At 37.4% G+C, this 18,674-nt stretch overlaps 1 protein-coding gene across 1 annotated transcript in view; it reads left to right on the forward strand.

Annotated features, from left to right (window-relative positions):
- The first annotated feature begins 926 nt into the window (after positions 1-926).
- LOC140323501 (START domain-containing protein 10-like) overlaps positions 927-18,674 on the forward strand; it is a 33,692-nt gene continuing 15,944 nt past the window's right edge. Inside the window, exon 1 of the mRNA XM_072400600.1 lies at positions 927-1,464. Within this exon, the coding sequence (XP_072256701.1) occupies positions 1,318-1,464 (147 nt within the window). The 5' untranslated portion in view covers positions 927-1,317. The remainder of the gene's footprint in view (positions 1,465-18,674) is intronic.

Consider the following 18,674-nt stretch of genomic DNA (forward strand, 5'->3'; position numbering starts at 1 on the left):
CACATGCCTTGACACGAGCTGACCATTTTTGCAAGCACTGTATATTTTTCACTGTGTGTTTTTTTTTGTTAAGGTATACTTGTTCTTTTATCTTATGCGCTGTGCAACACATTGTGATGCAGTGCGATAAAATGCTGCCTATTACTTTTCAGTGCACACCAATATATCACAGTGGTGTAAGCTGACACAACAGAATACAAGGCTTTTAACTTCTCCATGTGTTTGGACTGCATTACCAATGCAGCAAAAAACATATACTACAGTGTGAATGATCCCTAATGTTTTTCACATATGTACATATTAAATTTGTTTGGCATGACGTGGTTGATGTTTTTAATTGTACATCAATCATGTAGACCCCATGAATACAATTAGGTCTTTCTTGTATTGATTGATTGTTACAGTCCTTGAGTAAATGAGCTCTAGAATAAAACATTACGACCTCTGCATGTTCCATAATAAAATTGTTGTGGTGCATATGACACAAGCTTAGCTCTGCAGCAATACTTTGCAGTTATTTGCTGGCAGTAAATGATATACTGTCTACCTGTCACTTTGTTATTGCATTATTCAGAACAGGGCACAGGCTGATAAAAGAGTGCTTTAATCTATGGATTGAATTCCTAGAAGATATTCTTTAAAAAAATCTGCAACTTTGATCTGGTAAATATCCTGATTCCACCACTGCAGTGGTAGTGCAGCATGAGGACAGTGTGACTGTGCTGCAGTGTTCCTGCAATCTTTGCTTGCTACCAGCATGAAATGCTCACTTGTACCTTTATATAATGGGCATGATGATGAGGTTTGCTAGTGATCAGCTGAATTAGTTGCTGCTGCAGCAGTCAGACAGATGGAGTTTAGGAGTGAGGGGAGGACACTCAGTAAGAAAGAGGAGGGAGTGGAAGTAATAGGCTGGGTGAGGAATCCAAGACACCTGTATGATGTTACCTTTTAAATAATACAGAACCTTAGCAAGATTAGCTATAGGAAACCAGAGACAAGTCAGCAGAGCTTATTGCAAAACCTACCAGGAGGTGTCCATAGCCTGTGCCCTGCTAAGATTACTGACCCCTGAAAGAAACACACATAGAACTAAACCTTGGACATTTATCAGAGGACACAAGCAACAAACATATACTCTGAAGATTGTAAAGAAACAGTGGACATGACAAAACACAGACTTTTCTTCTACAAAGCTTAAGACAAAAGGGAACTGCATTACCTGACCAAGATCAAGAAGGAGGATTGCACTCATGTGCAGTGACCTTAAAGCAAGACAGAGTTAACTTGTATTTGGGATCATCATCTTGTGAAAGAATGGTGCATATTCCAGATGATGCAGACTTTAACTCTTTCAGAGAGCAATGTGAGAGTAATGAAGGCTGGCAGTGCCAATACAACAAGGGGGGAGTGAATGTGTGGAGCCAGGAGCAAGACAGCAGCAAGGCTGTGAAAAAACTCAAGGTATGTCCATAATACTTTTATTGTAAAAGAGGGACCCTGCCTCAGACTCACCTGTATTATAAATCTGTTACCAACTACTGTACTACCATTCAGGAGCACTCCAGAAAAGTTTCTTTATTACACTTATTGCAGGTGGAGTGTAAAATTGTTGTGCATGAAAAAAAAGAATCTCAGGAGTGGAACACTGTAATATATGTTGCTGTTTAATCTATGTAAAAATGCTAGATGGTTGTCACTGGAGATGAAAATCTAGCATTTGTATAGTAGTTTCCAAATGTTGTTCAGTAATCCTATATAACAGATTCCTAAATGACTGCAGGAATCACCACCATCCTTTTATTTGTCACATCACCTAAAATCATCAAGAAATATGTAAACATTTATCTTTTACATGCATCAAGTCTACATTTTAAAATTAGTTGTCAGTACAGTTTTACTATACCATGCCTTCCCCAAAGTCTGGATATGTATTAAATGCATTCCTCTTACACCTGGACTCCTGTGGTTTCAATATTAATTATTCAGCCATAAAAATATATCTTCCTGGCTCACCTGCTTTGACCCCCCCCCCGCCTTTTTTTTACCAGCCCTCCAGTGAAATGATGTTTGCTCACTTTCTTTCTGACATAAACCTTTTTTTGTCACTTGGGTTCTGAGTTTATTTTTACCATGGACAAAATATGTATGAAGTTGGTAAATTCTGTGAGTGTTTTCTTGAGTTTTGCATGCTTAAAGACCATCATAATATTCCTCTCTGCAATGATAATAGGCTGATGATGGAAGTTTAGACTTCATTAAGTCATCCTTCCTAAAGTACCAACCACACTTTGATCCGTATCCAAGAAATGTACCCAGTGAAGATATCTGCAAACCTTTAGTTGTAAAATGAGTGCATACCATGTTCAGCTTATGGTGCAGTTTACTGTATGCATGCATGCATGGATACCAGATAGGCTTGCTAAATGTGATTGGATACAGTGTTTATATAAATGCATTGCTGAAGCACAGCAGTCCCCATTTTCCGTCTGCAAAGTTGCTAACTAACCTCAATACTGTTGAGGACTGTCAATAATCACATGGTGCATTGTGATGATGAGCTCATTTCATGCCATTCAAGGGTCATCGTTATTCATTAGTCATAGCCAATGTTCTGGCCATTCTTGGTGGGCTTGATTTACTAGGGCTAGATAACTGTAGTGACTCCTATGCTGAATTGGGTACTAAGGAATATGTAGACTGCCGTTATTGAAGCCTATGAAAAAGACCTAAGTAATCCTACCTGCCAAAATGTTTTTAAATACTCATCTGTCCCCATTCTGTTGTGGGATTCGTCATCTTTCTTCTAATTTTTGTGGTTCTGATCTTCAGACATCTTGATTGGCTGAGCTAGGATGATGAGGATAATGTAACTTCCGCCATGCATGGCAGAGTTGAGTCCCAGCGGCCCCTGGGGATGCTGGCATACCTAGAACATTCCCGGCATATTAGTGATCAGGCACGAAAGTATGGTTTGTTGTAGAAGGGACATTACCTGACCCTGTCTGCAATAAAGACCTGCTTGATCGCAAATGTTCAAAGCAGAACTTCACATTTGCTTTGAACTTTATGTTCAGCCAAAACTTATGTTCCTAATTTCGAACAGAGTGATGAAAAGTTAGAACCCCTATTAAATGTTTACTAATACGGTAGTTGAGGCCCTAAACAGAAAGTGAGGAAAACTCTCAAACAGAAATACAACTCTTTTTTAGTAGAGAAGAGGAAGATTAAAGCCCTGTCAATGCTTTATTTTGCAGACTTCATCTAACATCCTGCCTGATGAAGCCAATTTTGGCAGAAAAAAAAGAAAGAAATAGGGATTCTAATCCATCCCAACTTTTTTTTTTTTAAACTAGATAATTGTGTTGACATACACTTTTATGTGTATATAAACCCATTAACTAAATATTTTGCAGTTTACCAGTTCTTCAATGTGGTGGCTGCACAGGTTTTCTTTTTACTTTAAGCTTTTTCCACTCTATTTCACTTGTTAGTAAAACCCTTCCTTGTTTTAGGAGAACACCCCTCCAGCATATTTTAACTAACTCGGTTTATTAGGAATATAGAATACTTCCTTTCCCATAACAAATGGAGTTTCAGTGCCAACTAAAGAGAGCATAGGAACATATCACAAGGCCCAATAGGGCTTCTTTTTCCGTGTGTTCATAGAACATGTTTTCAAGGGTCACTTTACTTAAAAACTTTAAACTTCTATGAACCATTACAGGGGAGATTACATTTCATCTAGCTAGCTTAGCTGCAAAGCAGTAAGCATGTGCCATTGTGAGATCATCCAATGTGGTATGGTTTGTCTGTTGAAGGGCACTAGATTGTAATTATACCAGTACTAATCAATGAAAACACTTTTTGTCCCTTTTATTAGAACAATTGCTCACAAGAAGACAAAGTTTCATGTTGTAACTGATATTCCTGACCATGATCTCTATGAGAGAGTACAACGTAGAAGTAATAAGGGTTCATGCCACGGAAGCTTTATGTTTGGAGTAAGACAGATGTGGGAAAAAACCCCAATGGTGAAGTGATAATTATATATAGTTCTATGACCCTTGCTGATTTCCTTCAACTGAGACCTGACCAAAGTGGCAGTTATATGGAGATAGATGTATGCTTGTTTGCAGAGTATAATTAATATTAATCAGCAGTAAATACTTGTCAAACCAAAAGGGAAAAAAAATGTTTGAGGGCATTTCTACTTTTCCACCTAACAAAATCCCATGGGTAGGATCATTTGTAAGCACTGCAAGTGCTGACTACTTTTTAAGGATGCAAAGTCCAGGGCGTCCTTATCTTTCTCTAAATAGTAAGTGACTGACCTAAAACAAGGATGCAAGGTAAGCTTTTAGGCATTTTACAATTGTGTTCCAGGTCAATGCCTATAGAAAGTTAAGCTAGGAATAAACTAACTGCCCCACATCTTGTGTGCTGGTCAGTAAAGTTGGCTAATGTAAGGTGTTATTTTGATATCTTGTGTTCAGTAGTGTACAGTCACACCCAGTTCAATCCCACTGAATGGGAAATGAAAGAAAAAAAAAACCTCATGTACTATTCTTGAAGTTGGAGATGGAGTTGGTACATGTTTCCCACTCCCACAGAACTTACATTCTGTAATAGACGTGATTAGTTTTTGATCTCTATGGCTGTCAACCTTTTAATAAAATGCTCTTTCTCCAGCTTGTTTCGTGGCTATTAATAATATAGTCAGCCTCTGTTACATTTTACCGAATGCTCAGGCATGAGTGAAATACTTTATCTGCAGTTATGACATTTTGGCTTTAAGGGTATTTTTTAGAGATCAAACACTTCTTTTTTTTTTTTTTTTTTTTTTTTTTTTTTTTTTTTTTTTTTTTTGGTCTGTCAGATCACTGCAAGTAAACAGTGTTGTCTATTCAAAATCCATAGAACTTTTAAAAAGCAGAAAAAAATCATGACACTGCTTTCAGGAAAAGTTCTGATTTGACAAATTTAGGACATTTTTTGCCTGCAATAGCTAATTTAAATTCTAAACAGTCAGGATGTTTCTCCCAAAGATAAGTGATACCTTACCTTAAATACAATTGCTTTTTTATAAGCACAGTTCTTTAAATATCTCTAAACCAATGTGCCTATCTTGCTTTAGGCAAGCAATGCAGCCTTGGTTTTATATATTTTCCCAAACCAATTCAATTTGGAGTGCTGTTTGCTATGCAGTTATGGCTTGCTGGCGGCAATTTAAAGTTCTACTGCAAGGCTATTTCAAACACATATAATTAACAGGTGATGAGTGGAAAAGTTATCTGGAAGCTTGACCGTTTTATTGCTACTCCACAGCCAAAAAATGAGACTATGGGAAAACAGCTAAACATTTGGATGAAATACATGTGAAGGAGTTTTTTTACATGCAAAAAAAATTGTCCATTCAGTCCCGAGATACACTTAGCTCTGCCTAAGAAGCACAGCCCTGTCTAGCAAGACCCCGTGTATCTCTGTTGCACTTAATGCTTAAAGGTGTTGTCCAGTCACAGGCTGGGGGGGAGACAATAAAAGGTGAAGAAGCATACTGATTAGCTTTTTTCTGCATCACTTTGCTCTCCTTTTGCCCCTGCTATTACACCATTAGCTGCTCTTCCAGGCTAAGTTTTACTGTACAGTGGATTCCTAGAGGCTAGTCAGTTGTGGATATCTATGCTGCTTGCATTTAAAATAGATTGAATGCATTTAACTTTAAACCAAAAAAAAAAGGCGGGTTACTTTATTACTTAAAACTGTTTTCCTATTAGAAATCTAGTAGTCAAGGACACAGAATGCTGAGCAATGTGTATGTGAACAGAAAGGGCCTAACTTTCTGCAGGGCAAAGTAAACGAGCCACAATCTTCAATTTTTTCCCAGCTTGCATTCCTGGACTGCCCCATAGCCTTTTAAACTAAGCAAACTTCCCCTACTAATATAGGTGGTCTAATAGAAATGCAATGAAAAAAATACTGAACTGAGCTAGTGATTTTAGGCCAGGGGTCAGCAAACTTTTTTGGCTACCAGGCTTTGCCCCCCACCAGGAACACACCTGAAGGGAGAGCCCTCCCCTCCGCAATGCATACAGGGGGAGAGGGAATGTCCCCGGCGGCGGACGTGTTAACATCGGCCATGATAAATAGGTAAGGGAGGCATATTAAGGAGGCTCAAGAGCCGCGGGTTGCTGACACATGCCAGCTGGGATTAGGCCAGATCGACCAGGGGGACGTTGGTCCGGAACAGACTACTGGCTAGGCCGTATATGGCCTAAAGGTCGGAGTTTGCCTACTACTGTTTTAGGCCAAGAGACCATTTAGAGACTGGCTGCAGGGAAAGGTCAAAGCAGTAGCAGATAAGGTGGCAGGGCAATATTTTAGATTTTAATCAGTTTACCTTGAGACCTAAGTAGTTGTAAAGGTATTCCAAACGGTCACCAAAGAACTAAAGATTTGTTTTGTTTGAATGAATATTCTTCCGCCATTCTGTAATTACCAGGTGCCAGAATGTGGTGGTTGTGAAACTTGACTTGCTTTTCAAATAGAGTGTGGATATATATATATATATTATATCCATAACTGTACCAAGGTGGTAAACAGGAAAGAGTCTGGTAGAACCTGATAGAGGTAGAAATAGCCAGTTGTCAGGGGGTCAAGTCATAAACCTTTGGAAACCGCAGCAGATGGCGAACGTTAAGAATATCAAGCAACATAATGGCTGATGGATACAAATCCAAGTTTTCAAAAATGGCATTGTAGAAGGATGTTAACAATAAAATCTTGGGATGGAATATTCAGGTAAAACAGGTTTTAAGGAAGTTACAAGACATGAGACTTTTCCGCACCTCGGGCAATTCTGAAACTCCGATAATGTTATAGTTTAAAGTGTTTTGTGTCCTTTTAATGTACTGTTAGAAGCTTAACTATGTGCTGCAAACCACATTGGAGTGGCCTACTTGATGCTTTGGCTGCCAAGTTAGGCTGCTGTGGAAGAACCATACAGTTTCTAGTGCCTGTAGTGCCTTAGTAATGTCCGAAGTCGAATCGGACATTACATGACTTAACCATGTAGCTGGATGCAGAACTAATGCTGAACACCCTGAGAGGAATCTCGCTTAGCCGGAACACTGGAGATTCTTGAATGAGAAACAGTGAATTGATGGTGAACCTTTGGTGGAATCGGTGGGAAGGCACCAATATTCCAATGCCCAGAAAAGGGGCCTGTTAACCAGAGAAAGTCATAAAGCAGCAGAACAGGCAGGTTGAGTGAGTAGTCCAGGGTAAGAGAGGCTCTTTCTTTGCAACTTAGATTTTGTTTTAAAGTGTGCAGCCACTGAAGATGGCAGTGGCTGCACACCTCCCCTAGTCCTTTACTATCCCTCTCAATCTACATTTTTCTAGTGTGGGAATGCCCATGCGGTTTGCTTACAGATATTTGGCACTGCACCATAGATACATTGGATCCCACCACTGATATTATCTGGTTTTGTCTATGTCTGCACACTGACATAGTTCCTTAGCGTAGGTGACAGCAGTCTAGGATGTTATGTTAGGAACATCCTTATCTGTTTGACCATGACTGGTATTATGTACTCTTGTTACAACTAAGCTAATTTTCTGGTATTCAGTCCCATTCAATTGTTCATGGATTTACCTTCGCTTTTATCCTAATTACTCTTTTCCCCCAATCACTGGGCTGTGCTTTGTTAAAAGTTTGTTCTACAATTTGCTCCTTCGCCTGAACATTGGTCTGATTGTCATGGAAGTCTGGGCCCAGCTTTAAAGCTAATTACTTTCCTGTTTTCAAAGGGAATACTTTTACCATAAAATAAAAATTGGTGAAAGTGTGCCAAGTAAAAACAGAGTAAAAACATTTTTACAAATGTACCCATTTAACTTGTGGGCAAATCAGATGTTGGCATTAACTTACTGTTAATTGTAGCAATGGGAAAGTTGATTTTGTACTTTAAAGCGGAAATGTGTGCTACTCTCATATCCCCATTCCATCCTAGGTCGCTGACATCTTCCTTTACCTGTTCCTCATTATGATCTTCAGCCATTGTGATTGGCATGCTGGGATGACACAAGTGGGATTTTATTCATTCATGCGTGGAAGTTCATTTATAAGTAACTGTTTATAAGTCGTATGTGCTGTTATTGATCAATGGTGTTATTGTTATTGAACAAATTCATATGCAAATGGTTTATATACTCCTAAGTTTACTAGGTCACTTATCAAGGGAGGCTCCAAATGACACTGGCAGTAGCAACTGTTTTCCTTGTGCTCGTGTGCAAGATTGGGAGTTGTCTTATCCGTTAAATTTCATGACTGACCTAGTCACAGTATAGCATGCTTGGGTTATTTGTGGGTCAAGAAAATCAGAAGTCACTGCACTAGGTGCAATTTAAGAGGATCAGCATCACTAATCCACTAGTGGATGTGAGTTATCTTTTTGCTGCCTCGACAGCCTCCCCCCAGCACCCATGGCAAGAACTATTCTACTGAAGGACCAGGTAGATTTTTTTTTTTTTTTTTTTTTTTATATATATATATATATATATATATATATATATTCTCATACAATTTTTTTTCTTCTATCTACATTCAACAAGTCATACTCTGTTTTTATAACATGTTCTTTTTAATTTGAAATGTTTGCAAGCAGCAATTCTCTATAAATATATATAAATCTGACAGTTCTTGTGTTCCATTTTTAATATTTAACAATGGTCCAGTGTGTAGAAGTATCTTATTACAAAATGTCACTGGTCTCATTTTTCTAGTGCGTGTTTGATTTTCTAATGATTTATATGATGTGCCTTTTGACTCTTTTAATTTATTGGTGGCTCTCCTAATGAGGATTTCATATCCAAAGGCTATGTTGGAAATTGTTCATTAATAATGATACCGCAAACCCAGTATGCTAGTAATCCGGATCAATTAAATAATTAATTTGTATATGTGTATTTTTACATTTTATAGTATTTTGTTATAAAGTGACAAAGTTGTTCTTGATGAGTTTTAGTTTACTTCCTTTATCAGATAAACTAAAAATTAAGTCTCTTAAGGGACTCTGTAAATTCAGTTAGAGCTGTAGGTCTTATGTAATATGTCTCTATTCCTTATGGCAACACCGGTTCTTCTCCTTCAAATTCCATTGGTGTACATCAATTGTCATGCCACAGATTCTGAATTGGATTGAGGTCTTGGCTTTGACTGGACTATTTAAAGACCTTTGTTTTCCGTCTCAAACTCAAATCTCTCGCAAACTAAAAAAGATTTTTCTCTAGCAATTGCCCTTTATTTACTGCCATCCATCTTTCCTTTTATCCTGTCTAGTTTTGCTGTCCCTACCAATGAAAAACCTTGCAACTGTGTTCCCAGGGTGATAGTAAATGTGGGGCTGGCACCACAGATGACATTTTCCCATGGTGGCCAAAAAGATAAATTTTAGTCTTATCTGACCCAGAATAGTTTCTTCATGGGTTTTTGGAGTCTATCACATGCTGCAATCTTCAAATGTGTCTTGTTTTTCTGAACTCATTGGAGTGCTCCTCTGTCTTTATGTTCCTTCCCTATCATTTTTGTCAGGAGCCTTTCAGAAACTGGTTTCTTTACTGAATTTATTAAGACCTAATGTAGAATTTTGCACACAAGTGGACCCTAATAAACGAATAAAGAGACTTCTAAAGTAAATTAATTGGACAAGATCCTATTTAGTGGTTTCCTAGCAAAGTGCATAAGTACATATCCACTTTTCAGGTTACAAGGCCTTTTATTGTCATTCCACTTAAACAGTTTGGCCTATATCATCATCATCATCATATATATGGCTATAGAAGTCTGTAACCTAAAATCCAGATGAAAAAACATATATTTCTAGGTTTTAATGCCACAAAAGGGAGTTAATTTCACATGACACTGGATAATAAAACGCTCTTCATGGACTATAGGTCAACTTTAAAGTTTTGACAGCTAAATAGCTGATACAATACCATTTACTCAGGGGCTTCATTGTTTTTTAATGAGTCTACAAAATTACATTCTAATATATTCTAACAGTGCTGAACAAAACTGTAATATATTGCAGCATACCTGTCCTTAGATGACCGACCAGCCTTCAGGCTTCTGATATAAAAGGATACAAAAGCACACCTCGAGGTTCCAGTGGGAAGGTTGGGGATAGCTTTAAATAAGCTTTTAGTCCACTTAACAAAACATAACAGATTTTGAAGCACATTTAATTCCAATCCTTCACTCATTTAAATGAGCATACATCCTGATGATTGTGAACATGGCACCTACAGAACTTCTGCGTCTTACAAATTTCTGTTTCCGTGTCTCAGAATAATCTAAAATTAATTCTATGGATCATTAACTATCAGAAATATTATTTCCTGTACTAAAAGCAGCAAATGCAACTTGAAATACATTTTTCTAGCTTCATGTGAATGTTTATTGGAGAGTGTTCATTGCCCTTATCTATTAAGAAAGGTCTGTGCTTGGAGCGTGATATTGAAAAAGTCCTTGAATAAACAAGGAACAAATAAGGAACAATTTCACCCTAAATTATTCATTCGTGCTAGTCTGTTCAGCCTCTACCTCTAGAGTAATGGCTGACAAAACCAGGCAACATTTATTTTACCATTAGTACTTGAAGAAATTCTTACATTTTAATAATGGTTTGCCTAACACATAAACCTCATGGGCCATGTTATGCCTAGCAATGTTGCAATTTTTTCCAAAGGTTGATTTTTTTGGTGGCTGCATTTGATTCATAGTAAGTCATACTTCAGCACTAGATTGAGATTCAAACCTCATGTAGAGTATAGGATTCTAGAATAAAATGGTTGCTCCTTTTAAAAAGCACTAGAGCCAAAATTGATAATTTAGAACTGTAGGATACTCCAAATCTTTATATTAGTAGAATTAAACTTTTGAAGGATATTTAAAACAAGCTCAATGTTTTTAGACACATACAAATGAATAAATGGCAAACATCCATAACTATGGGAGAACTGAAAAAATAGTTTAAAAAGAAATGATTACTCATTCATTTCACAATTCTGTGAAATGGCAAGTGCATACAATAGCATAGATATATTGATTTTAGGTGGAGTTGGCAGATGGTAGCTTCATAAGGATGTAGCTAAAGTTCTATTCAGAGGTATGGAGCTCCAATCTTGGTAGAGAGTGGAAAGTCTGCAAGTAGGAAGAGAATGAAATGAGAAAACTATAGTCTCTTAAGAACAATAGCAGTAAGAGTTCTTCCCAAATCAGGATGCCAGCCATTTGGGAGGCACTGGGAGTTGAGCAGAGTACCAGTTTTTTAGGCCTGGTTACCCAGGGAGGAAGCAGAAATTCAAATAGGATTGATAACTTCATGGTTCTTTGGCATCTTCAGCTGGGAAACATGTGTGGGCCTTGCTGCCAGTAGCTCCACGTGGAACCCCTAAATAGGCATGATGGTTTTTCCATTGTGACTGTCCGATCTGAGGCTGAAATGAAATTTAAACAAATATTTTTTTTCATTTTTTGAATTGGGTGACCAACCAAATCTGTAGGGTCTGTTGTCTGAAGTGAGGTATTTCTAAATGTTTAACAAGATGACTTATTTTCAGGTTTGTCTATATAATTTAGTTAGACTTCGATCTTGACTAGGTATAGTGGTTTAGTAGCATTCAATGCTGACTATGCATTATGGACAGAGTATTGCAGGTGCAGTGGTATTGGGTAAATGCACTGGAAGTAAGTACCAGTCACTGATATTGTGGTAATACATCACTGTGACATTACATCTTATTGTTCCATAATGGAATCACAATCCTGATAAATAATGAGCTCAGTGCTTTTGGCAAAACTGATTTTGAAGCAAAATTATTGATGATTTTGCTGCAGTGATATTTTGCTAAGTGGAGACTCTGTTTCACTCATTCTGCTAATCAGGTGAAATTTGCTTAAAATCCAGGATCTTTGCTAAAGTCTGAAAAATTATTTTTTACTACTCCAATAGGGAGAATATTCAGTCTAATATGTGCAAAATATGTACAAATGTGAACAATCTTTATTTACTGTTTTAAATTTTGTCTTCTCGTAAAAAAAAAAAAAATTAACTTACATTTACATTAAATTACATTTAAAGCTTGTTGACCCTGTTCCCTTTGGATCCAATTAAGCATAACTAAGTGAAGTTTTTTTTGCTTAAATAATGAGTGGATAGACAGCAATGGAAAATGTTTGAGCCCCATTTGGGGAGATTTAACTCCTTTCTAAGCATAACAATGAACCAGAACAGGAATAGAGTAAAAGTTTTCCAATAGGAACATTTGTTACCATGACAATTATTGACAATACATGACAATTATTTTAGATAACACTGGTAGACCTACATCGGCAGACTGGTAAGATTTTTTTTCTCACATAAAGCGGAAAAATATCAGTTTTACCCGGCAGTCCTCATTTCATCAAATCATCTTCCCTTTCTTTCTCTTTCATTTTTGTCTTTCTGGATACGATCTTTCACCAGCCTGGACTTAACTACCAAATGGGGGTTTTTGTTCTTGGCAAGCTCGGGGTAGCCAGTATTGCCAGGTATCCTGGCCACCAAAGCAGAGCTGCACATTGACCATTTCCTATAGGGATTATTGAAGAGGGGACATCGTCCCTATTAAGATCTAAAAGGAAACAAGCAGATGATCATTTGCAATGGGTTTCCAATCAGAGGTGGGTATAATAATCATTGCATGCATAATCGGTCATAATTATACAAATGGTAACTCAAATTTGATCAGAATTATAGCCACTTTATACCAAAGCAACATCTATCCAAGGTCGCCTTTTCCAAGTTGGGGAAAATTGTGATAGAGGCCCCATCAAAATCTATTAGGGAGTAGTAAGGAAAACGGGAAAATATTGTACCTAGAGGAATCTGGAGGTGCCGCTTTTGGTCTAGGCACTGTATGCACCCTATCAAGACATAGAGGGGTGGTGGGGGAAGATCCCAAACTTAAAAGATTTCTCCCTTGTTAACTTCTAGTTTATCTGGGCCTGTAGCCTCCGGCAGGCTCTGGATTCTGAGATTATTCCACCAACTCCAATTCTCAGTGTCTTCCTATGTCGTTCTGCATTGCGCCTCCTGAAGTTCCTCTAATGGCTTTAATATGGGAGTCTTTCGATTTGAAATGGTGCTTCATATCAGCAAACATAGAGGTTAAATCTTCTTAGGTTAGGAGAGCCCTTACATATTCAGCAAGAATCCCTGGTGTGTTGAAACCGGGCTCCAAGGAGCTGTGCAAGGCGGGAGACTCTGGCTCCATCTCATCATGGCTTAGTGAGAGGGCAGGAGGGCTCTGGGAGGCTACAGATGGGGAGCCCGAGGCATGCTACCGCTGGAGCCAGCTTTGCCCTGCTTCCTCACCATGGTAAACAAGCCTATGAGGTGAGTAGTCTCGGAGTTAAACATAGAAGGTACACAGAGCTCTGCGTGAGCACCACTTTCTGGCGCCATCTTTGGCCCGCGTCCCCCATGAGACATTTTTTAACCAAAAGGTGTTAAACCTACGAATTGCATGGCCAAAGATGTGAATAGATAAAATGTGCCTCCTGGTCCAGGAAAAGATACCCCTTTACCTTGGAATGTGGGAAAAATACTGAATTATGTGTTGTAGGATTTACCCATTCTACATTGGGCCATTTATTTGTTGAGTCATTTTGTCTCCCCATAAATTTCTTTGTTCCTCACTACACTGCACTGCATATACCAAGTTACTTTGTGTTTTGAATGTTGGTCTTCTAGTTGTGCAAGCTACTGTCTCTGCTTTTTTGGCATTCCAGCTACATATTGGATAAGATATTATTTTGCATTTTCTGCTTGTCTCCTTTGGTTGATGTTGCTGAATTCCTGCTTAATTTTAAGGATGTTTTAACAAAAACCCAGTCCGGTTAATCACCTGATATTAGTGCATTCCTGAGATGTCTGTGTTCTTTGTCCTTAGACTTTGTGTTTGTAGTTACAATATCGGCTTGATGTTGCAGTGTTAATAAATGACAAATTTTATGTTGTGATGGGGATTTAAAAAAAACAGATACTTACTTGTCTCTGTTTTTAGGTTTTCAGTAGACCTTGCGGTCCAAGTTGCCCAGCTACTGGACATGTACCATGCAATCCAAAAACTAATTTGTTTGGCACTTACTGTTTAAAAGGTTTAACACCTATGCAGACTACCTGACACTAAGAATTGGATTATGTAACTTGAACAGGGTGGCTTAAAAAAATTACACCTGGTCCTTAACAATTAACATCTGCTGTGTCAAGTCCATGATGTTTGTTTAAAGTTACTAGTAGATTTCTAATTGGCAAACAATAGTTTCTGTCTCTGTGAGCTTTTTTTTTATCACATTTGTTACATTTCAATCTTGTGGGATACATTTGGATAAGGAGCCTTGAGCATAAAATATGTAAATTCCAGTGTTGTAACACCACTTTATATCTTCTCTTCTTAACAAGTATCCCCATTTTTTTGGCCCATCCTTCCGTTTAACTGGTATTCTACCTTTCTAACATAAAACCTAAACTTCTTTCCAAAAGAGAGCTGTAGTTGCCTTTGCAATAATACCAGCCATAGTGGTTTTCTTGATGGCACTGAACACATTTAAACAAAAGTGTGAAAGATGCCCCTAAATTTCCCTAGAGAGCTATTCTCCAGGAATTCTGGTTTCTGCTAGGTCACTTTTTATATGATGGTTTTTGAGATTTAGATTGGGTCGTATCCAGAGGGGAGAATCATTCACTGGATCAAAATACCCCACTTCTTCTTTTTTTCTTTGTTCATGCCCATCCTCTGGTCTCATATTGTTAGGAAAAATAAAGTGTGAAATGAGGCTACTATTTTAAGGATTTTATATCTTTATCATGTGATCTTAGAGTACTGGATATGCTAAAAATTCTATTTCCATGCACTGGTGTTGTAAAAATACAACTTTCAGAACACTCCTGCTAAGCTTGAGGACAAAAGGGTTCATATTTGTATAGCAGAATGCTGCACTGTTAATAGGTTTCTCTATGCCATGGGGAATTCAAGCACTAGTACAGCCCTAGGGCAAAGTGCCATTTGCACTTGGTACATTAAAAAAGGTAAATGCCAGAATAAATCAATTTAAACTACAATAGTTTGTATGTTCCTTTTAAGACATTCAGCTGGTGGTCTGGGTCTCTCAAGTTTGTTTAAATGATTGGTATGTTCATTTAGTTGCAGCAACATGGTACAGATTAATTACCTTTTGAACATTATTTTACAAAACTTGGAATTGGTCATTTTTAGACCATTTGTTTCACAAATGAACAGACTACAACAGAGGTATCGTTATTCTTTTGGTTTGCTTGGTAGTTGCTCTGGGGCTCTTGGAACTTTATTCCAGAATGAAATAAAACCTTTCCCCCAGAGGCTAATTTTGTACATGTTATTAGAAGATATATTCCAGGTTCCGCTCTTTCAAGCCAAAGAACTGCATCTGCTGGCAGAAAATTTTCACTTCTAATTAAAAACAAGTCCAGTCATTTTTTACCAAAGCAAAAGTTCCAGTGCCCAGTCAGCAAACCTAACTGGTGTGAAATGAAAAGTTTGCTAATGGAAGCTGTCCCTCCGACATTGAGTAGGATCTCTTAATAAATACTACACTGGTATTCCTATACACTAATTCTTCTATAGGATATTTTAATTTTACATATTCAAGTTTCCACTGACATGGTTACAAAAGTAGCTATATCTATTTTTTTAACAAAAAAAAATCTCTGTAATCTTCCCTGTCAGTAAAATATTTGGTCCTAATCTAAGTACAAGTACTTCTCACTTACCTAATCCTGACACTGAAACATGCTGCACTTTCACAGGTCTGAAGACCAAATGTTTAATGTAAATCCAATTGTTACATATATACCATAAAACAGTAATACATCTGAACACTCCCTAGATATGTTCGCTTCAGTTTTGTTTATGTTTTGTTTTTTATTGGGGTTCAACTTTTTAGCAGAAAGACTATAGTAAAAAGTTAGAGAAATACTAGTCTAGAGTGTAAACAGCATAAGAGACAAGTAGCATCACAAGGTTGTCATTACCTGCTTCCTAATTAATTATTCATAGAAATATACGGATAATGTGGTTGAGCCAGCAGAACGAAGAGTTCATCTTATACAGGGCCAACATTTATAAAGTAGTTGCTGTACACGGTGCCTTCAGCAGCAACTTGTGATTGCTTACCATATAGTAACAAACAACAATGTAGCTTTTTCTTTTAAATCAACAATACTATTAAACTTGCAAGGGGTAACACAGGATATACCACACAGTCTCCATATCTATATGGAACGGTAGAGTTTCTTTCCTCCTGGCTGTGAATAGCTGAGCTACTGCCTGTGGCTTCAATAGAGTCGTTTTGTGTTCCAATTAATAATAAATGAAAGATAATGAGATGACAAGATGACATCCCCCCCCCCTTTTTTTTGTAACAACAAAGGTGGGTTCTCTCTGGAGAATAGAAATGTAAGGATCTGACATCTAACACATATAGTAATTTGAACACCTCTATACCAACAATCAACAAGATTAAAAAGTACATTAAAGAAAAATTTCTCTTATTTACCTCTGACAGTATATCTTTTTGCTTATCCCAAAAATGCTTTGAATTTAATCAAGCTTGTAGGTAACCTAAATCTATACTTGGACAAAGGTTAAACAATATGTAGCATTACTCAAGAGCTGCTGTTTTTTGTTTTTGTTTCTCCTACAGTAACAGTGGCAACTATGCCAGCAGCTAGACTCAACAGGATACAGACACACCAATGGTTGTATATTATGGGCTTTGTTAACACGAAAGAACCTAAAAGTCATAAATAGAAGTAATAGCTACTATAGGTACAGTAGGGGTTGGAAACTGTCAGGTAACTGCAAAGCAGTTTAATTACACTTTTGTGTGAACCTAAGGGAACAACAAACCTTTGTTTGCACACAATTTCAAATCTGACACTGAGCTTGATTCTTCTGGCAGTATTGAACTGTGGGGCCTATGGGTGAATTTAACCATCTACCCTGCTCTTGCTCTCTTTATTGACCTAATTAGTGACTAGACCCTACTCCAGTTCTTCCGCTGGTATCTCAGAAAGCCCTAATCTCTGGGGTAATTGATCTACAGGCCTTAAAACAGTTATTGCTACTAAAGCTGACATAAAGGTAATGATTACAAAGTTAGAGGCCACCCAAAAGGTGGCTATACATGAGATAAAACAAGATATAGCCAGACTTTGAGAAAGCTGGAGGTGGTAACATCTGGCCTGACACATGGGGTGGCTCAGTTGGAGATTTTCATTATCAACACTTGGTGTCTCTCCATTTTTCACTGGACAACTTTGAAAATAGAACATGCAGGGAGAACATATAGATGCAAGGTATCCCTGATGATTGCCAAAAAGTCTGTAATATACAGGAACATGCATCTTTAACCAGCATTTGGCAGATAACCCTTTTTTCTCATCTTAAACTGGACAGAGTTCATTGCATGCTGGATCCAAATTCTTTGAATCCTGTCTTTTGTAAAGATCGTTACTATAATATTAAAGAAGCTATTATAAAGGGCAGCCTCAGAAAAGAGCTCAGTGGACCTTGACAAAGCTCAAATTTCTTTTCTTCCTGATGTATCTTCCAAAAATCTCCATATGACGTGCCATCTGAAGCCACTACTAGACAAAGTAGGAAGCCAAAGCTACTTATTGCTAGGGATTCCCCTTTCACTTGGTTACTTGGTTGTACACAATTCAAGAACCACATGCTACTTATGATCCTATTCAGACTCTTTATTTTCTTTTAATGTTTTTACTACCTTGATGTTGACTTTGCTGCTGTAGAACTGGTTATCTGTACATTCTATGCCTCTTTCAACTGTGGGCAAGGTTGGATTTATATTTTGTTATTCCCCTAGGCTGGCTAACGTGCTCTTTCCCAGCAACACCTTTTGACATTGCACATACATACATACATACATACATACATACATACATACATCATGTGAGCTGTTCCTAATACACAAATAATCGCACTGGACTACATCTAACACTGGAAGTGAACATGACAAATAATGTTTTAGTAAACTTTTAATTATCAACATATAAAGTATTATATATCTCCTAGAACCGAGGTATATCAACATTATTCATTGAGCTGCATGTGTATTCCACAAAAGATTGCGATTGGTCAAATAAAAAAATATCATGGTCTTCATTTTCTTTTTAATATCTTATTTTCATACAATGTTTTTTTTTTGTCTTGGTCTATATTTATTGTGTGTAAATATAGAAAAGGAAAAAAAAAGGGCAAAGAACACATTTTTGTAGCTTGTGTTTCAAATAATCCTATAGGAAACGACCCATAGCAGTGTGCATTATAAATAAATTGTCTTTCAAATAACTTTTTTTTTCAACCTCCTATTTTTCTCAGTGAGGGAAAATCCCCTGAACCCTCTTTTATTTCATGTACAAAAAATGATGGCAAGCAGGGGCAATGAATATAAAATGATACAAAATTAGATTTTAGTGATTAAAGATTTAAATATGGAAACATGCCTTACTGCATGAATTTAGATTTATTTGCAAGAGTCAATTTTTATATACTTTTTAAGGCTT

The sequence above is a fragment of the Pyxicephalus adspersus genome, chromosome 2 (genome assembly GCF_032062135.1).
Source record: "Pyxicephalus adspersus chromosome 2, UCB_Pads_2.0, whole genome shotgun sequence".
Taxonomy (NCBI): domain Eukaryota; kingdom Metazoa; phylum Chordata; class Amphibia; order Anura; family Pyxicephalidae; genus Pyxicephalus; species Pyxicephalus adspersus.